The following is a 22,071-nucleotide window of genomic DNA, read 5'->3' as shown; positions in this document are numbered from 1 at the left end:
ACACCGTGTTGGTGTTATATAAAAAACACGGGAGAGGAGACTACATTCTGAGCTGTATTATTGTTGCTGTTCTTGTGGAAAAAAATGATAATGTGATTGCTTTACTACAGTAGGCTTTGCAATAAAAATAAGGGGGGGGGGGGTTGTCACATCAATGTTAAACCTATTATTATTATTCCATGTAAAATCTCACAAAAAGAAACCTCCAAAACAAATGGACACGCACGATTCTGTAGAATTGCAATCATAGGTGGAAATACAGGTTGCACACACGCACGCACACGCACACGCACACGCACACGCACACACACACACACACACACACACACACACACACACACACACACACACACACACACACACACACACACACACACACACACACGCACACACACACACACACACACACACACACACACACACACACACACAGGTTGTCCTGTCCTACAACGCGACTGACCCCTGCTGGTAAGAAGCCGCATTACACTTGTAAAATAAATTTTACAAGTGCGGCCTCCAGCAGCTACTCAGAGTATGCTCTAGATATGGCGGCATGATGTATGACATCAAGTTTAACTCTAAAAAGAGTGTGGTGATGATTGCTCGAACCAAGGAGGACAGGAAGCTCATCTTTCCCTCATTCTCTCTGGCAGGTGAACTGCTAGATGTAGTGAGGAAAGTTAAATACCTGGGCTATGTGATAAGGGATGATCTCTGTGATGATGACGATGTGCAGCGTCAGTCTGGTAAACTGTATGGCCAAGCCAACATGCTGGCACGCAAATTTCACATGTGTACAAATGATGTTAAAGTAGCTCTGTTTAGAACGTACTGTAACTCCTCTATATATACGGCCCACCTGTGGTGCAACTATAGTAGTAAGAAAATGAAAAAACTTAATGTGGCATATAATGATGCTTTCAGAATACTACTCAAACTCCCCAGGTGGAGCAGTGCAAGTGAAATGTTTGTGACTAGAAATGTACCCACTTTTCATGCTGTTTTGAGGAATGTTATGCATAGATTCATGTGTAGACTCACTGGATCTAAGAATAAAATGATTGTGCCCTTAACTGACATATCACAGACACAGATGAGTGACACAAGGTACTTGTCTTGCTTCTGGAAGCACTGGACCCGCAGCCTATATGTTTTTTTTAAATACACTGTTTGGTTTTATTTTTTACCATAAATGCCTGTGCTGATGCTTTATCTGCATCTCTTTTAAATGTTATTGTATTGCTTTTTTATGTTTTGTATTGTTTTTTATGGACCAATGGGTCTGAAATAAAGTTGATTGATTGTTTAAAAACTAACGTGATATAGACACTTTAACTGTCAATTTTCAATGTATCCACTTAGAAAATCATATGAATTAACGCTACGTCATACATGTAAATGAAATCGATGTGCTGCCCGCATTGTTGTATTCTGTATAATGTAGGCTATGCATCCTGTATATCCCAACCGCATTGATAATCCGTTCCGTTTGTTCCTCCGCGGTGTCCGTACATCCTGTCTAGTGTTGTAGGCGTCATCAGTTTGAAAGCTCGGCGCGGATTCAGCAGCAGTGCAGCGGTGTTGTGATTTGATTCACTGAAGAACAGAAAGGAGCAGGTAAACTGACAGACGACTGAGCTGCTATTGTCTCAAAAGTCAAAAGACAAACAAACAGACAACGTTCAGTTGCTAAACACTGAACTTCGTCGAAATGCTCGCGCGTAGATGAAGTGTGCAGAGTCAGACGCTGCCTGTCAGCTGAGTTAAAGCTAACGTTAGTAGCTGTTAGCGGCTAACGCTAATGTTAGCTATGCTAACGTTAGATGGCTTTATTAATAGCTACATGATGCTGTTGTTGGTGAATTGACGTTGGCTGGCTAACGTGAGATCATTTAGAATTTGACGAGAGCGTTTCAACTGACTCGACAACATACACATTCTAAATGCACACTAGCTTATTTTTCCTGTGACAGCTTGCTAACACAGTAACGTAGCTGACAGGAGCTAAGATAGGTTTCAAACGGTTGACAGCTGCCGTGTCACCGTTAGAGGACGAGCCACAGAAGTGAATGGGGCGGTCAGAGTAAAAGTCTCACTTTAATCCATCATATCTGTGTTGTTAAACATTTGATTGATAAAATGCTTCCCCCAGATGACAGAAAACACTTGATGACTGATGATGATGTTGTTGAATGGAAATCTGTGCGTTAGTTTTCATGATCATTGGTCTCCAGAAAGAACATGGCTCTGTTCAGCAGCTGCATAATAGTATAGCTAAACAAAAGCCCCTGTTTGTTTCAAGATAGGCAGCTAACTACATCGTGTGTGTGTGTGTGTGTGTGTGTGTGTGTGTGTGTGTGTGTGTGTGTGTGAGAGTGAACTCCCTGCTCTATGTTGATATTATCCATCTGTGTATGTTCTATTCTGTTTTTTTATTGTATATTTTCTTTTGATATTTGCTTTCAATAACATCTATGGACAAACATTGCAAATTAGCTTAGGCTATAAATGTTATGACCGTCTCATGTTTAAATGTTCTATGTATCTGTATCTGTCCTACTCCATACCCAAATAAACATGAAATAAATAAACGATACAGGACCGAACAGGGCATCAGTCAACATCACATGATGTGTTTTCTTTAATCTGGTGTGAGCATTTTTCAATCAAAGGTGAGATATGTGGGACTTTCCATTCCATTCACTTCAATAGAACTGGCCCCAATGCAAAATTCAAATGCTGTGACATGAGTGATGTATTTTCCTTCTTTGCCATTGAACCAGAACTGTCAGAGGGTGGTGAGACTAACGTTAACTTACACCATGAAGCAGTTCACTCAACACTTAGCCCAGCTCTGCGTCAGGACTAGCATTACTTGAAAGTTGTTATATCCAATTGTACGTCTAAACATTCTGTGTCTCCCTCTGAAATGTTCAGTGAAAGAATGAATTCAGATTCTCCAGCCACGCTCAGTGACGAGGGCACGTTAAAGTCCCCCCTGCCCCGCCGAGTGAGGAGCCTCTGCTCGTCTGGAAGCTCCAGCGGGACCCCCGTTAAAATCCCTGCCTCGCCTTTCATGAAGAAGCTGGGCTGTGGGACCGGAGTGAACGTCTACCTCATGGACAGGTGCATTACTCTGCACCTCTCATCTCATCTCCTGTCCCTAACCTACAGAATGACTCAATCTGTCAGTGTGTTTGAAATAGTATTATTAGTATTATTATTATGAAGGTTGCTAAGTTAGTGTACTGAGTGCATGCTCAATGAAGTCAATCAATCAAATTCATATTTAGCGCCAAATCACAAGAGTGATCTCAAAGTGATTAGTATGGACTAGTGCTGCACGATTTGGGGGAAAGGTGCGATTATGGTGGACAATATTGCGATTTGCGATTGTGATTGCGATATAATAAACAAATGGTATCTAGGGATGTGCCAGCATGAGTTTTTGACTGTATGATAACCTTGGACAAAAATACCACAGTTTCACGTATCACAGACTAAAATACATGGAATATATTACAATTTAAAATATATTAAAACTAAATAAATAAAACAATTTGAAATAAAATTATCTTTACAAAAAAATAAAACATTTTGAGACATTTGCCTGTCCCAAACATGTAAAAAAGAAACAACAGAAAAATAGAAACTGCACTGTGTAACAGCACATAGAAGATGGCTCAGACTGCAAAGTTAGTTACATGCCTGTCCAGTAATACAATGATACACCCCGTTTATTTATTTTGTAGCGACAGATGGCCTTAAACGCCACACTCACGTGATGCTTCTTGAGAGAGAGGTAACGTGCATCTGCAGACTTTAACGAGGGACCATGAAGGCATCATGTGACAGGCTAGGCTAGTTAAAAGTCTGGATGTGCTGCTGCTGGCAGCTGCGACAGTGTTTTGCTGCTATCAATCAACCTTGTTAATTTCGCTATATTCTTCATCACAGCGGGTCATTACCCACTGTGCACTTAATCGTGCACTAGTTCTGTATAAGCACCTGCAGCTCTCCATTTTACTGACGTTCTCACTAATCACACGGCTGTTTACATGCATTTCTGAATGGCTAGCTAGTTATTAGCATAGCTCGCTGTTAACGATCATGGATGTTCTCTCTCTCCCTCTCGGTAAGATGTAACTAGGGATGCACGATATATCGGCAATCATATCGGTATTGGCCGATGTTAGTCATTTTTTAACATATCGGTATCGGTCCGATGTTGCAATGTTAATATCGGTTATCGGTATCAGCCAAATTCTTCACATTGAGATGAAATAATGCAGTAAATCTATGATTTATGGGCTTTTACAAATGTTTTTGAAATAAAGAAATGTATAACTTTTTCAAATTCAGTGTTTACATGTGTTTTTCAGTATGTACAACATTTTATTATCATAGAAATGTGTTTTTATACAGATCATATCGACATCGGTAAATATCAGTTATCGGCCATAACAGCAATCTTAACCTATTGATACCTGATGCAGCATTTGCGTGTATATCCCTCATTTGTGTGTGTATCCCTTTAAGACCGCGAACCGCGTTAACGCGGTTCGCGGTCTTAAAGGGATACACACACAAATGCTGCATCAGGTATCAATGGGTTAATATCGGTTATCGGCATCGGCCAAAATTTTCATATCGGTGCATCCCTAGATGTAACCTTGCTGGGCATAACATTACTTATTTGCGGGAGTGCATGGGAGAAGTCTCCCGCTAGTGTTGATGGCCGAGAAACGCGTGTTTGCTGCGTCGCGTGTAACGTTAGTTTAGAGGAGGCTCACACACACACACACTCAAAAAGACGTGAAAATAATAATAATCGCACACTTTTGCGGTTATGTAATCGCGATTGCGATTAGATGCGATTAGATTAATCGTGCAGCACTAGTATGGAGCCTAACATTTGTAAAAGATCTGAAGTCATGTTCTATAATGTGTGTACTCTCATGTGTATGTGTTAAGTTAACAAGTAAAGCTTAATTTATACTTATTATAAAGTGTCGCTCAGCACATGGTCGCAGACGAAAAATAAAGTGTCGCTCATGTTGCTGCATTTATGCTTCTCTCCACGGCGCAACGGTCACGTGACGCTAGAGACAGAGGGAGGCAGAGAACTAGTGCAGTGCAGACAGGCAAGAGAGGGAATGCTGTCAGTGAACCCACGTCGGAGGCAAGATGTAACTGCAGCCGCATATAACGACACACAACCACACAATCACTTCCTCTCTCTCTGGGAAGTTGGTCACGGTGTTCTTTGTGATTTTCACGAAGTCATACATCAAGGACAGGCTGATAAAAATACCGGGGACACGCTCATTAATTTCATTTAAGCGAAAACTAAAACAAGGAAGTCGCGCGTGCCCGTCTATATAGCCAATCAGACTTGCGCGACATTATGTGACGTAGTCAGCGACACTAGACATTTCACCAGGTAGCAGACACTGCTCGCAGACACTTGAAAGTGTCGACTCAAGTCCTCATTTCTGTCTGCGACCATTTCAAAAGTGTCGGCAGACGAAGCATAAATTGGGCTTAAGCCTACATTGATCTGCCAGATGTTTGAATGGAGTATGATAACGTTCTGTTCTCTCCCTACAAGAGAACGTTTAATTCTCTGGATAATTCATGTCAAAATATCAAACAAGTAAAACAAAGTCTTATTGGAGACCTTGTTGCAGAGTGGGTAAGCTGAACGCCTCTCCCTGGGCTGTGAAGAAGATCAACAGTAAATGTGCTTCAGGGCAGAGGAAGCTTTACCAACAGAGACTCACTGAGGAGGCCAAGATGCTGAAGGGAATCCAGCACCCAAACATCGTTGGTGAGACCACACCCCCTCTCTAACCCCAACCCTTTATACAGTGGTCAGGTCAGTGCAGGCTTTATACAGTGGTCTGGTCAGTGCAGGCTTTATACAGTGGTCTGTGCAGGCTTTATACAGTGGTCTGGTCAGTGCAGGGCTTTATACAGTGGTCTGGTCTGTGCAGGCTTTATACAGTGGTCTGGTCAGTGCAGGCCTTATACAGTGGTCTGGTCTGTGCAGGCTTTATACAGTGGTCTGGTCAGTGCAGGCTTTATACAGTGGTCTGGTCAGTGCAGGCTTTATACAGTGGTCTGGTCAGTGCAGGCTTTATACAGTGGTCTGGTCAGTGTAGGCTTTATACAGTGGTCTGGTCAGTGCAGGCTTTATACAGTGGTCTGGTCAGTGTAGGCTTTATACAGTGGTCTGGTCAGTGGTGCAGGGCTTTATACAGTGGTCTGGTCAGTGCAGGCTTTATACAGTGGTCTGGTCAGTGCAGGCTTTATACAGTGGTCTGGTCAGTGCAGGCTTTATACAGTGGTCTGGTCAGTGCAGGGCTTTATACAGTGGTCTGGTCAGTGCAGGCTTTATACAGTGGTCTGGTCAGTGCAGGCTTTTTACAGTGGTCTGGTCAGTGCAGGGCTTTATACAGTGGTCTGGTCAGTGCAGGGCTTTATACAGTGGTCTGGTCAGTGCAGGCTTTATACAGTGGTCTGGTCAGTGCAGGCTTTATACAGTGGTCTGGTCAGTGCAGGCTTTATACAGTGGTCTGGTCAGTGCAGGCTTTATACAGTGGTCTGGTCAGTGCAGGGCTTTATACAGTGGTCTGGTCAGTGCAGGCTTTATACAGTGGTCTGGTCAGTGCAGGCTTTATACAGTGGTCTGGTCAGTGCAGGCTTTATACAGTGGTCTGGTCAGTGCAGGCTTTTTACAGTGGTCTGGTCAGTGCAGGCTTTATACAGTGGTCTGGTCAGTGCAGGCTTTACCTGGCTCAAAATGAGGTGGAGTTGGTACTAGAGCCTGACCGACATGGGATTTTTGAGACATACCGATTTAAGTTGGGAACAATTCACGGCTTACTGATATATAGTATGGTAGGTGTTACCGATCAGCGCCCAGCTGATGTTGATATCCACACTGAAGCTTGTATTCTCTCATGTCTAGAGGTTAACTGGCATATGATCCGATAACATAGAGAATAATAAAGCAGGCTGTCATGGGAGAGAGAGAGTGAGAAGCTGTCAGTCTACAGTACCCTGCTCACAGGTGTGCTCTGGTCCAGGTGACGTGCCGACGTGTTAACCACCAGCCAGGGTTCTCCTGTGTGATATCAGGCTAAATCATCCATGTGTTAACCACCAGGGTTCTCCTGTGTGATATCAGGCTAAATCATCCATGTGTTAACCACCAGGGTTCTCCTGTGTGATATGAGGCTAATCATCCATGTGTTAACCACCAGGGTTCTCCTGTGTGATATCAGGCTAATCATCCATGTGTTAACCACCAGGGTTCTCCTGTGTGATATGAGGCTAATCATCCATGTGTTAACCACCAGGGTTCTCCTGTGTGATATCAGGCTAATCATCCATGTGTTAACCACCAGGGTTCTCCTGTGTAATATCAGGCTAAATCACCCATGTGTTAACCACCAGGGTTCTCCTGTGTGATATCAGGCTAATCATCAATGTGTTAACCACCAGGGTTCTCCTGTGTGATATCAGGCTAATCATCCATGTGTTAACCACCAGGGTTCTCCTGTGTGATATCAAGCTAATCATCCATGTGTTAACCACCAGGGTTCTCCTGTGTGATATCAGGCTAAATCATCCATGTGTTAACCACCAGGGTTCTCCTGTGTGATATCAGGCTAAATCATCCATGTGTTAACCACCAGGGTTCTCCTGTGTGATATCAAGCTAATCATCCATGTGTTAACCACCAGGGTTCTCCTGTGTGATATCAGGCTAAATCATCCATGTGTTAACCACCAGGGTTCTCCTGTGTGATATCAAGCTAATCATCCATGTGTTAACCACCAGGGTTCTCCTGTGACATCAAGCTAATCATCCATGTGTTAACCACCAGGGTTCTCCTGTGTGATATCAGGCTAAATCATCCATGTGTTAACCACCAGGGTTCTCCTGTGTGATATCAGGCTAAATCGTCCATGTGTTAACCACCAGGGTTCTCTTGTGTGATATCAAGCTAATCATCCATGTGTTAACCACCAGGGTTCCGTGCCTTGGCCACGGCCAAGGATGGCTCCAAGTGTCTGGCCATGGAGTACGGAGGAGAGAAGTCCCTCAACGACCTGATCGAGAAGAGGAAAGAGGAGGGCCTGGGGCCTTTCCCCCCCGCCAACATAGAGAAGGTGGCTCTGCACGTGGCCAGAGGTCTGCAGGTCAGTGGTGTAGTCTACGTGATACGCAGGTATACGGCGGCGTATGCAGTGCGCACACTGCAAAATGACTCAGATTTGCGTATGCCCACTGGGAAATGCGCTATGATACGTATCGTTTTAACTTTCCATTCATAAAATTCACCCTGTGCGCTCTGTGTGTTACAAAGCACAGACTTTTGTTAATAATTTGATGTGTTGAATTGCACCACGCTACCTGTAGTAGTTAATGCTTCCCTATCAACATGTGTGTCTGTCCTCTCACTCTCCACTCGGGACTAGGCCTGCACGATATGAGGAAAATCTGCGATGTGCGATAACATTGTTCAATATAGCGATGACGATACGACTTGCGATAAATAAACAAATATTAAAGTATGCATATTAGCTATACAGTTCCTATGTCTTTCTGCTTTATAAAGCTGACATAGACCCCAAACATAGCCTATGCCCACTGAGTAAAGAAATGAAATACACACTGACTCTGAAACTACACACAGCGTGTTTGGGCTTTGGCGGAGGGGCGGAGCGCACTGTTGCAAGGGAAAGGTGTACGCTGGATTTACAACACAAGACAAAATGATCAGATGCTGAGTGGGAATGCATGACGCATGTAAATAAAACCACTTTTGTTATTCATTGCGTTTCAGGCGGTCTTTGCGATGTGTTTATTGCGCATGTTCATATTGCGATGACGATGAAAATACGATTCATTGTGCAGCCCTACTCGGGACCCAATGCTCGGGACTGTCTGGCTTCACGCGCTGCCCATGCAGGCTCAACTGCGCAAGAAGGAATAGTCCATTCATCTGTAGAGCGCGCGCGGGGGGGGGGTGTCATAGATTGAATGTGATTCTTTTATAAGTGTTTTTGAACCTTTTGCAGGTAATTTCGAGGTTAATCAGTTAGAATAGTGACATAATTGTTATGTTGTTTCATAGTAAATCTATAGCTCTCTCAATTTAACGCCTGGTTGTCACAAAATCCCACGGCACACCTGGACTTTTTGCTGTGCTGTGTTAAAGAAGGCGAGACCATGATCACGTCTATGTTACAAAATACATACTTCAGCATGCGCTGGGACGCGTCATCAGTGATGTTAACTGGGGTCATAAGGTGTTTCGGGTCTGTCCAACATCATACACCCTCGCCCAGTAGACCCAGCCGAGGCTGATTAAGACCCCGACCCGCGTCCCAGAAGCAGCCCAGGGATGTGATCTAAAATAAGAAAAAAAGTAATTTTTGATGTCAGCTCGAACCACATAATTAACATTGTGGTTTGGTTTGACTTTGTGTGTGGGGGGGAGTTGATGCATTTTGCTTCAAAAAATACTGAATAATTAAAAAAAATCTGTTTCTGCTCTGTAAATAGTTTACTCTTGTGATCAAAAACACTGTTCTGAACTGTTCAGTTCTGAAGCTATTCTGTAAATTTTGGGAGGAACAACAACAACAAAAAATGGGTCGAGTATCTGTCCACTTACGGCTGAAACCACCCCCCCCCCCCAGTATACCCTTGAAAAAAGATAGACTACACCAGTGATACTCAACTGGCGGCCCGCGGGCCACATGCGGCCCGCGATGGAATTGCAAAAAAATATATACAGTGTATATATATATATATTTTTTTTTTTACAGTGCACCTGAACGCAACATGCAAGATACTCGCTGAATAAGTGTCCAAATGTTCATGTCATTCTGGCCACTTCTGTTAAAGCATTTCAGTCTGGAATATGGAATATCTTTCAATAATCTATGATTTAGCTGCTAAATTGTCAAATACCGCCGTCTGCTCGCTACCCAAGCACTTATGTACTATGTACTTAACCTAACTAACTATCCGGTGTGCACAACATTGTCAGACTAAACTCCGGCTGACACCCCAAAAACCTACAATCCGCTACAGAAAAATTTATATTGTTTATTAACTGGCCCCTGGCCTTCTATCATTTCACGAAAGTGGCCCCCGGGCAAAGCAAGTTGAGTATCCCCTTGACTACACCACTGCTGCAGGTAAACCATAGCACCCTCTTTACCTGCTATTCACAGGGCTGCCAAAATCACACACAGAGTTCCCACTGGTCCACGATATCCTTGAAAGTTTGTGAATTTGAGAGAGAGAAAAATCAAGGCCTTGAAAGGTTTTTGAAAATTGGCACATGCACATGGGTGATTGAAAGTGCTTGAATGTAGACATTTTGGGCAAGAATGTAAATTGAAGCCTAGAGACCACATTGTCTGCCATCAGTATCTCACAGCACAGTTCACACATTCAAACCTTTTTAATAAGTTTCAGTTCAATACAACATCACTTCAATTCAAAAGTTTCAAGTTTCAATACTTTATTGCCCTTCAACTAGCCTGGTAAACCAGCCGGTCACGTGAACTCACATTTCATTTGGTTCTGCAAGACTGTCTGGCCCCAAGGCCTGGGGGGGTGTTAAGCAGAAGCTGCAAAGCGGAAGAGCCAATCAGCGACTGCGCTGTGATTGACAGCATGAGTTGGCCAATCAGGAACGCCACTAGCACTGCGCTAACAAAACAATAATGGCCGCCTCCTTGCCTGATCGTCTCAAGGAGTCATGTCACCGTTCGTCTAGTTTAAACAGCCATAAAGTGCAGTTATTGCATAAATAGACTCAATAACAACAATTAAACAAGTACAGGAGTATCGCCGCAACCATAGAGTTTCTCGGCGGAAAACATGTTTTTGCCATTCTCCCGAGTGGATTTGGGTTTGACTGGATCCGACACTGATTGGCTGAAGGAGTTGTCTGTCAAGGCAACTACGTCCGCCCATGCTCCCGCCCCTGCTATCAAGAAGATAGTTGGCAGGGTGAGAGCAGTCCCGGAGGATATTTTGACCCTTTGTTAGAGCCATATGAAATGTTTTATTTATTCCCAAATTCCGTTCCCCCCCCCCCCCCCCCCATTTTAATTTTAATTTAGGGGTTAGGATCGATATATATATATATATATATATATATATATATATATATACACACACACACACACACACATATGCGCTATATATATATACACACACACATATATACGGTATATATATATATACTGTATATATATTTCATTTTAATTAAATTTTTTTGATGACTTGTTTCTCCCAGACAATTTAATTTAATTTAATTCTCAAAGTGAAAACCAAGTTGTGAGGTAACATAAGGGTCCTCACGTAAGACCCCTCCCCCTCTCAAAATACCCCAATCAAAAATGCAATCATTTCTCTAGGCCTATTTTACAATTATGAAATAATTTAGGTTACGACAATAATTAGGTCTCATTTTGATTCTGATAATTAGACCTACTTTTAACAATTTCAGCCAAATTCTGTAAAATTCTGCAATATTCCATGTTTTACTGTTGATTCAAATTCTATTACCAGATTCCATGATTTTTTCCGTTTTGTGGCCTTAGCCTTTTTCTTGAGTGTGTTGGTGTAGATCTCAGTCAGGGCTGGGAGACCCTGACCTCTGATTTTAGATGTCGTACGTACGCTTTGGTTCAGACGTTTCCATCCATTGTCTGTGAGCTTCTGTAAAGCTGCTAGTTCTCATTATAATAATTCTCAGTGTTGCAACAGTAATTAACCTTGATCCGTGTCTCAAACTTGGCCATGTTGGCTCCTTCAATTTGAGGGAATTGGGCCTGGAAACTCCTTGAATTTGATGTTGAAGAAGGTGTATAAGCTGAGTACAGTACTTGAAAGTGCCAAATTGCCAATAGGGCAGGCGAGGCCACACAGCAGCCGAGCTGCGGGCGAGGCCACACAGCAGCCGAGCTGCGGGCGAGGCCACACAGCAGCCGAGCTGCGTATGTGAGCTGCAGGGCGGGTGACTAGGAATTGAGCGCGCGAGATGCGTAGTTGTGTAAAATACGCTTAAAGTCGAGCTGAACCCAAGAATGACTTTTCTTTTCTTTTAGTTCAAATACCTGGGTATGCAGTGCACCTATTTAATAATGTATGCAAAACAAATCTTAATTTCTTTAGTTTTTCACACTTTTTCACATCAAAAGTTCGTTTTTCAAGATTTCATTGATAACAGTAATTTACAGTTTGCTGACGTCACCCAGTACTATCAAATTTCTACCGCATTTCAACCAATCATATCACGACATGCAGCTGTCAATCAAATCTTCATTTCTGGATAATTTTCTCTTCCAAATGAAGTCGAAAATGGCGCGTAGTGCCTGTCATCTGGCAGAATTCCTATCCCATAAACTAACTACTAACTTGGCCAATTGTTAGAAACATGGATAAAAAACAAAAACTATAATCTCTAAGAATGCAAAGAAATGTAACTGGCTCGTTAAAACGCGCATTCCAGGGATATCGTATTTACAGCAGCGATAATGGCGCGCGCATCCGAGAGCTTGGTTGTCAGGGGTTGCACTTCGGAGATTCCAGGCCGACGTGCTGCACTCTCCGCTCGGCAACACGAAGGCAGCTGGCTGCCTGCGGCTCGCTGAGCTCCGCTCCTCTCGTCAAAAGGCTCTTCCCGAGGAGAGCACACACTGAATCCCACTCGATTTGGAGGTGGAACACGCCAGGATTGGCCAAAGCCCAATCCAGTCCCCAGAATTTTCAAATAAAATCATCGACATGATACTATGACCCGCCTCTCAACCCGTCATCTTAGACAAACTATGTTTTAAGTCTGAAACGGACTCATTATGCACGTGACGAACAGGTTCAGTTCGACTTTGAGAAACGACAGATAAAGACAAATTCAGTATGTCAGTGTTTTTTTCTTTCCCGGATGACTCGTCTCATCTCTCCTCTCAACATCAACCATGTTCTAATTAGATTTGAGACTTGAGGATTGTATGACACAGCTCACACTGAACTATATAATATATATATATATATATTAGACTTGAGGATTGTATGACACAGGACCAAATCAAGTCAGAGGGCTGTTGTTTCCACGTGGACGTCACGCATGTTTTCTCCGTTGCTCCTCCAGTACCTTCACAACGAGAAGAAGCTGCTGCACGGCGACATGAAGTCGTGCAACGTGGTCATCAAGGGCGACTTCCAGACCGTCAAGATCTGTGATGTGGGCGTGTCTCTCCCGCTGGATGAGAATATGAGCGGTAAAGAAGGCTGTCAATCATCACATTGCACGATGACTCTCAACCAAACATGTATTGGTCGAGCCCAGGAGTTACCACTATATACCAAAGCAAATTTCCCAGAGATCATTTCCCAAAAATCCCATATTTTCTTTCTGATTTAACCATGCAATAGCATCCACTTAAAGTGTACAAGCAGCCAAGGCGTTTTCAAGAAGAAGGTCAAATTGTGGCTTCTTGAACAAGTCCTTGTCTAAGCTCTGATGTACAGCTTCTTTTGTGTATTTTGATATGTATGTTTCTCATCTCTCACTGCATAAATCATACTGTATTGAATGCTTCTGCTAATTATTTCATGTTTATATTGTTGTTGTTGTTTTTTTATCTACCTGTTTTAGACCAAGGACCACAATGGAAATAAGTCTTGACTTTATTGTGCTTTATCCTTGATGTTATTCTTTGAGATCCGTGTCTGTACTTTGTTTAGTACACTGTATTTCAATTTGTAACCGTCAAATCAAATCAAATGTGTGTTTTTTTGTCCCCAGTGTCGGACCCCAAGGCGGAGTACATCGGCACGGAGCCCTGGAAGCCTAAGGAGGCTCTGGAGGAGGGAGGGGAGATCACCGACAAGGCGGACATCTTCGCCTACGGCCTGACGCTGTGGGAGATGATGACGCTGGCCCTGCCTCACGTGGACCTGGGCGATGGAGGTGACGTTGCTCTCTGGTCACTGGCAGTGTTTTAAAATGACACGGCCTGTTCAGACGGCATTAGCTTTCAGGACGACGCATGTGACGTCGTGTTGAATCTTCTCCGTCTGAGCCTGGTCTTCACGTCAAAAATGTACCAGTTACCCCCCTCTGTAAAACGGATCAAATACAGTTCAAAATGAGCGGCGCCCATTAAGAGATAACGATATGCCTCTTTGCTCAGTTGCATTGACCAACAATACGCCACGTTTGTTTCTGTGTTCCTAACGGGGAAATTGGGTTTAGTGAGAGTTGAAGCAATTATCAGCATATGCATCGCATAGCATAACGGTTTGTGGCCATTTAGCTTTAGTTTGAATGAGTAGAATAACTTCCTCGATCACCAGCACTACAAACAAGCAGGCTTAGTTAGACAAATACATCGGTTTAGTGAAATATTGACACCTTTTAAAATTGGGTGTTGGTCAGGTCCGTGGTTCAGCTCCCTGACCACATCGAGTCCACATGTTTCCATATCAGATGTCTTCTCCAGTGTGTGGGAGGATTTGACTCTACGTTTTAAAAGCTGCCTCAATCTGACCCACCTGAAACTCATGTTCCATTATGGTCTCTATGTTGCGTCTAACCCTAACCCCCATTTTTATTCTTATTCATCTTGTTTATTTTTTTGAGATATTGAAGATAGGCACTAAGTAGAGACCCTCTTGTGATGGGATCACACGAGCCACAACGCCCCTGACTTAAAAGGAATGTGGGCCTGGGGCGTAAAGTGGGGGCGGGGAAATGTGTGTGTGGGGGGGCCCTTGATCGGGTCACACCCATTTTCAATCTCAGCCTTCATTTTGATGTCAACTACACACCTGTGTAGGGGCACGGTGGCTCAGTGGTAGAGCTGTCGCCTCACAGCTAGAAGGTCCTGGGTTCGATTCCCACCTGGGACGCTGTGAGCGCTGAAGGAGTGCGTGCCCGTCCGCATGTCCTCGAGTGCCCGCCGCCCGGGTGGGGTCGTCAAAAGGGCCTTTCTGTGTGGAGTTTGCATGTTCTCCCTGTGCCCCCTGGGGGTTTCCTTCATATAGGAACCCCTGCACCAAAACATGCAGTATCCTGGTCGCTGAAGTGGTTCCTCCTCTGGTCATTAGGGGCGCCTGTTCGGAGGGAGGGGAACTCGTTGGAATAGCTGTGAATAGTGATCCTCCCACGTGCTATGTCCTACCGGTGAAGCTTCCCCTGTCAGGTGAAAAGAAGCGGCTGGCTAACTGCCCATGTCTCGGAGGAAGCATCGAGCCAGTTTCGGCTCTCCCCAGATTGGCAGAGGGTGGAGCAGCAACCAGGATAAATAAATTAAATTAGCACTAATGGGGGATAAAAATGGGCAAAAAAAAAGAAAGAAAAGTAACTACACACCTGTAAAGCACGGTTTTGATGCTATCGCGTTCACAAAATCTGTCCACAGACCAAAAGACAGATACTGTATAAACACATGGCAAAGTACTCTGCAGGAACACATTTTGCCATGATGACATGCGCGCGCAGGCTCACACGGTGAAAACAAGCGGCTCGTTTGAGATTAGCAAGTTCTGCGCAGATCCGACCCGGCCACTTGCTTGGCCCGTTGCATGATGGTTAGAAAAGTTGTCCGACTTACTCCGCCTGCGTGAGGCTGAGTCACGTGACTCTCGTGAGAGCGAGGGGGGGGGGGGCAGATTTGGAGCGAGGCGCCGCAGTTGCTCCCCACGACTGCACAGCTCAGAGGATGACGAGAAACGCATCAAGCTGAGCGCCCATCGGTTCAACACAGGTGCATCACAAACCCACAGTGAAGTGTAGAAACTTCAATTTTATATCTATTCCAAGCTGTCACTCTCCATTTGACATAAATACCACCTGTAATGCCTACATTAAAATAAAAATAAGTAATCCGAAGGGCGGGGTCATTTGGGTGGCGCTAATGCATGTTTGAATTTGTTTACAAACCGCTGTTAAACAAAACTGTAGAAGAAGAAAAGCAGCAGCGAGTGTGCCGTCGGGGGTGTTCGACTTGTTGACGCCTCGCCTGACTGTGCTCGGCTGCTCTCGCCTGCTTTCCAGGCGAGGCGGCAGTCAACTCAAACGAGTCTGATACCAGCCCCGCTGTTAGAGCTGGTAAACATCAGCATCTCCAATTATCCTTCAAGCAGCCACCAGGGGGAGCTGACATGTCATATTGTGTTGGATCTTGCCCCCCCCCCCCCCTCCTCAGATGATTCATTGGAGGAGAGCTTCAACGAGGAGAGCTTCGATGAGGACGCCTACTACGAGCGTCTGGGGACGCGGCCGCCGCTGGACGCCCACGCTCTGGGCGGAGCCTACCGCAAGATGGCCGAGCTGTTCTGCCTGTGCACCGAGGAGGACCCCCGCAGGAGACCGTCAGCAGCACACATCGTGCAGGTCCTGGAGAGCGAGGTCATCGTCATCGACTGAGGCCACACCCGGCTCTCCACATGCTAGTTAGAGGAGACCTTCACCGGGAAACGATGCTGGTTTGTTTTGCACATGATCTCACACACATGCAGACATTCGTTTAGTTTGACAGTTGATTTGAGTTCAGTTGTGGACCAGTGATGTCATTTGTGCACGAATGACATCACAGGTCCACAACTGAACTCAAATCAACTGTCAAACTAAAGGAATGACTGCAAAACTAGTTTAGTTTTCGGATATGTGCGAGATCATGTGCATTGTTTTTTCCGTGACGTTCTCTAAGGAGGTTCTCTTTGCTTTCACGGCAGCAAGCTGATCGGTTTCTAGTCTTCCACGAAATCTGTTAAATGACATGTCAAGGATTTTTCAGGGATTCACTGTAGTTACTGTAATCTTAATGACATGTTTCTGTTCTGTCACTTTCAATGACACATTACTGTCCTGTTTATTGTGTGTGTTCATATGACTCGTCTTCTTTTCCTGTATGTCCATTTGTATTGTTTGAAGTGCTTACTTTCATTCTCTGTTCTCCTTCAAGTTCTTTGTGTATTTTTATGTTTCTATCAATAACACACTGCGTTGCTGTAGGCTTTTCTTATTAAATAAATATATACTCCCTATAGTAACATGTATTTGTATAGCAGCTGTCATACACAACATGCAACTCAAAGTCCTTTACATCAATGAAAGACGGGTGAAAAGATACAATTACAGAGCTCAACAGTCATGTGACGTTCCTTGCCCCAGAAGTGAATTACCCATTCATTTTCTCCATAGACTTTTCGAAAAATCCTTATCTAGTGAGTTTTAAGGCTTGAACCAAGCCAACCAGTCTTCCAGAGAATTGTGAGTGACCCATAAAACATTTAACTCTCAGCGAAAACAAAAAATAAATGCAGGAAAAGATTGTGAATAACAGTTCTGTTTTTTATATTGCTAGGTTTATCTGGCCTGTATGTTCCAGAGGTGGTGGGAATGACTCATGCACACTCCAATATGATGTGCAATTTTGAACTGGAAAATGAGTTGGAACCCTGTGACACTGCTGACACAGCCCTGTGGCGTGACACTGCTGACACAGCCCTGTGGTGTGACACTGCTGACACAGCCCTGTGGCGTGACACTGCTGACACAGCCCTGGGCAGACAATGGCCGCCAGACGCTGCACCATGAGTGGCCACGGGCCCAGGTGCAAGGCACTACCTATGGCCCTCCCAGACACTAAAGCCAGCTTTCAGGGCTCTATAAATAAGTTGAATGATTGAAGAGGGTTTTGGCGTAGCTCAGAGAGATATGTAGATGCTTGTCATGCAGAAGGTTGCTGATTCGAGCCCTCTCATGGTATTGTCAGTAGGCTAGTGTGTGTGAACCCTTGTAGAAATAAGATGATGAAGGTGAGCTGAAGTTAACTCAGAAGTAGCTCAGCAGAATAAACAGCTGGATTATCTTCACTACCTCATAGTCAGAGAGGCCATTTACACCTGACCTGGCATTAACGTGTTTTCTGTCCGATTGCAATCGGATTGTGCTTGACCACTTGAAAGCACAGGTGTAAACTCCCCCAAGACACGGTGAAGATGGATTGCAATCTGATCGGCCAAACCACTTCCGGAGGTGGTCAGGGATGCATTGTGTACACCAGTGGTTCTCAAATTGTTTCACATGAAGGACCCCTAAACTGACAAAGATTAGACCACAAACCCCCATTTGATAGGATTTTGTCCCACGGTCCCCCATATGATAATAAGATTGATGCTTTTAGATGTTTTATTACAGAAAGTGTATAAAACCCATGACCAAAATAGTCATTGTGTTACTTATGTATGGAATTATAGAGAAAATAAATTAGCCCCTTTTTGGCTGGGGACCCCCTGGAACCCCCTCAAAGACCCCTATTTGAGAACCACTGCTGTAGACACTGATAACGCAGTACCCTGGACGGCCTGTAGAGGCACTTATAACGCTGTACCCTGGACGGCCTGTAGAGGCACTGATACCGCTGTACCCTGGACGGCCTGTAGAGGCACTGATAACGCTGTACCCTGTATGGCCCATGTGTATCTATGCAAAATGGCACAAAGAAAAAGGCCCCATGCCCCATACTTGTTCTCATTAAGGCCACATTTCAGTTTTTGGGGGGCCTTCTTAAATGTGCAATTCTTAAATTATTTTCTTTAATGTTTCAGATAGGACCTGGGTCACAACCCAGGAGAGATGCAGAACAACTAGCATCGGCTAACTATTAGCTTCACAAATAGCAACCCGGGTGGTTCCATTCACACTGAAATCAACCCCTTGTCTGACCCTGGTCCAACCCACCTCGCCAAGCTGAGTCTGGCATCCCAGGTTAACCCTTTCATACCCCCCAAATCAAGCTGGGAATAACCCTTGGTGTGAAAGGGGCTGTTAGGAATTGCATGATCAGTGGTGATCTTTTTGTATGTTTTGAAGTGCTTGTTTTAAGGCATACACACTGTTTTATACCAGTGAACCCTTAACCGGCCCCTAGCCAATGCTAATATGACCTGATGGGCAGGAAGCTAGGAGCAGCCATGACACAAACACCTGATCACCTCTTCTGTCTGTGGCCGAGGAGTTGCCATAGTCGAGAGCTTCTCCCTTCTCAAAGTGGAATCTGTGTCCGGTTGAGTTGTGAAAGTGGAGTGTGTATGGTTTCTAATCTGTGTCTGGTTGAGTTGTGAAAGTGGAGTGTGTCTGGTTTCTAATCTGTGTCCGGTTGAGTTGTGAAAGTGGAGTGTGTATGTATAGTGTGTATATAGTGTGTATATAGAGTGTGTATGGTTTCTAATCCATCAGCCGCTGTGGCAGGTGGATGAAACTTTGCTTTTCCTGCTCTGATTTCTTATGTTGATGCCTTTTTCTAAACCCATGTATTGAATAACTATTATGGGATCAGTGAGTTATTGACCTGCCGCAGTAAAAGACATATTCCTCTTTGGTAAATGCACACTTAAGACAAGTGTCTTTCCCCCCTACTCTGTTTCTGCGCCCAGGTTATGGGCCAAGTTTACTACTAGTAATGTAGATTGTGGATCCAATTTTAGAATGTCTCCACTGCACTCTTAAAAAGTGTCACACATTTGTGTCTCATTTGGAACAACGCACGTGTCCATTTTTTGACAAACCGCATGTTAACGGCAAGTCCTTCATTGAAACATGTTATTGTACGTTAACGGCAACGCCTTGAAACATGTTATTGGCAAGTATTTATAATGGTTACAAGTGTGTGTTGTCCCAAACTAGATGCACAGGTTTATTTAAAATGGCTTAATGCTTTTCAGACTGTAATCCAGAGACTACAACACAAGGGGACCCAAAAATGCTTAACAGCAATGTAAACTGCCTGTCTCTGTTAGAGATTTTATATAATTGCCTTACTCATATTTCTTTTTCTTAAACCCCCCCCCCCCCCATTTTATTCAGTCAGGCAATGATAAAAGGAAACAACAGACAATGAAATGAAATTATTTTTTACTTTAATGTAACGGCTCTGCTGTGTTTGGAAAATGTTTGTACTGTTACAGTAATTCGTTTTACCATCATCTGAAATAAAGTATATTGGAGGTATTTTGGGCAGAAGCTTAAAGTAAAAATAATACTTGTGGTAATGGTTTAATTCAAGGTTTTCTGCTTAATTAATTTGTGTCTTTCACTTTCAAGTGTTGGATGAAACACACCAAGTTACCTTTGCAGTGATTAGAAATGGTTAGACTAGTATCCGTAGCTCCAGGCTAAGAACAATGAAATCCATATAATAATGAAATTAAACATAATGATCCATAGGCTTCTGAGTGCTGAGTTGTTTTTCTTCTTATTGGTGGAATAAATTAGCTATTCTTTTTACCCGGTGTTTCTCATTCACAGTGCTGGCTACAAGAACTGCGATATACAGTATATTCTCAAGCTCAGCTAGTCACAGGGTTTGGCCACTCTGGCTGGAGATCAGTTCCAAGTACAGGTGGCTTGATATATATATCAAGATATATTTTTTGAGTATATGGATTATATATAGGCTATATATAAAATCCATACTCTCAAAAATATATCTTGATTGATTGATTTAGCGTTAGGGCCTTCTTGTCCTAAAGGGTCTTGAGAAGTGAGTCAGGTGTAGCATTACTATATTGTCGATCGAGCTACATGTGAGCGGCTGTTTACGCAATAGGAAGATTCTGATCGCGTTTAATAATCCTTTTGCGTTCGACAGGGTAAGTAGCCCTACCACGGCGGGCCGGGCTATCCAAAAATTTTCTAAAGTTTTACAAAAATTTAGATGTACAGATGAAGTTGAATAAACACTGACGTAAGGGACGCACGGAGGGATTCACTCAGCTACTATTCTCATGGACGGTGCAACTAACTGGTGCTTTGTTGCGTCTTTATTTTATTATTTCCGTTAAACACGCATTACTGTTCATACCATTTTAGGACCCTAATATTATCATGATATCATTTTGTTCTCAAATAGGCTATTCAACTATCACGCGCAGTGCACGATGGGTAATGGGGACTGAACAGACTTGGTGGATGTTATTCCGGAGATAACATAACCTGTGTTTAACGCAATAATGAAATAAAGACGTAAAAAAGCACCAGTTTAGTTGCGCCGGCATGAATGAGAATATAGCTGGACTCTCTCCGTGGTGACGTCACCATCCACTCTTCTCTCTGTTCTGCTCGCAGCAGAGATGGAAGGGCTCTGACGTCAGCGCTAAAACACCGCCCCCTCCTGTTAAGATCCAAAATGAAGGAACATGTTTTACAATCTACAGTCTACAATGTCTACAGATAGTTTTACCTGATCCAACTCCAATTGTTCTAATCGTGTTCGTGTAATTTGCTTATCCTTTGCTGTATTCGATCCTTTGGCAACTCTAGTAGGCCTACTTGATGAATGCCACTAATATCTGCAGTCCCTGAATTTGACTGCAGATATTCTCTTCTTTTTATGCAGTTACAGAGCTCAGAAAGTCAATCAAGAAATTTGTGTCAAATTCTCAATCAATTTGCCTATCAAGTGTAAGCTAGTTTTATGAAGGTGCTATGCGATATAATTTATTCTTCCGGTTCTCCTATATTCTAGCCTCAAGTTCCCCACAACAACAACAACAACCACACACACTTCCGTTTCCGGCCTTCAACATAAAGTCTACAGTGCTGCCTAGAACGTAAACATAAATTATATCGCATAGCACCTTCATAAAACTAGCTTACACAAGGAACGAGGTTATCAGAAAACGAAGTTAAACACACAGTTCATGCATAGTGAACGCACTTATCCCTAACTCACCATCGGTGTTATTTTCTTTTCACATGAATACAGGGGGAGAGCGCGAACGCAGTCCCCCACTACCACAAATTATGCAGTTGAGATTCCCACATTTGGGGAATTCATCGCAGACGTCAAACCGAGCAGAGTGCACGGGACTGTAGAATGTAGAAAATTCCAGCCATCCCATTGGCCCAGATCCTACAGTTTCTACAGTCACCCTCCGCCCGTTGGTTTAGATTCTACAGTCTGCAGTCAGTTCCGAGGCGCCCATTGGATAGATTCTACAGTTCCCCCAGGCCCCGCCCCT

At 43.8% G+C, this 22,071-nt stretch overlaps 1 protein-coding gene across 1 annotated transcript; it reads left to right on the top strand.

Moving 5' to 3' along the window:
• The first annotated feature begins 1,530 nt into the window (after window positions 1–1,530).
• On the top strand, window positions 1,531–17,102 carry pbk (PDZ binding kinase). Its single transcript, XM_083643715.1, has 7 exons — window positions 1,531–1,617; window positions 2,938–3,126; window positions 5,691–5,830; window positions 8,041–8,210; window positions 13,190–13,319; window positions 13,847–14,011; window positions 16,251–17,102. The coding sequence occupies exons 2-7, from the start codon at window positions 2,945–2,947 to the stop codon at window positions 16,469–16,471; spliced, it is 1,008 nt and encodes a 335-aa protein (XP_083499841.1). The 5' UTR covers window positions 1,531–1,617; window positions 2,938–2,944; the 3' UTR covers window positions 16,472–17,102.
• The last annotated feature ends 4,969 nt before the right edge of the window (window positions 17,103–22,071 follow it).

The sequence above is a fragment of the Poromitra crassiceps genome (genome assembly GCF_964638095.1).
Source record: "Poromitra crassiceps genome assembly, chromosome: 9".
Classification (NCBI taxonomy): Eukaryota; Metazoa; Chordata; class Actinopteri; order Beryciformes; family Melamphaidae; genus Poromitra; species Poromitra crassiceps.
The sequence above is the reverse complement of the archived record's forward strand: the minus strand, read 5'-3'. Positions and strand labels throughout refer to the sequence as shown.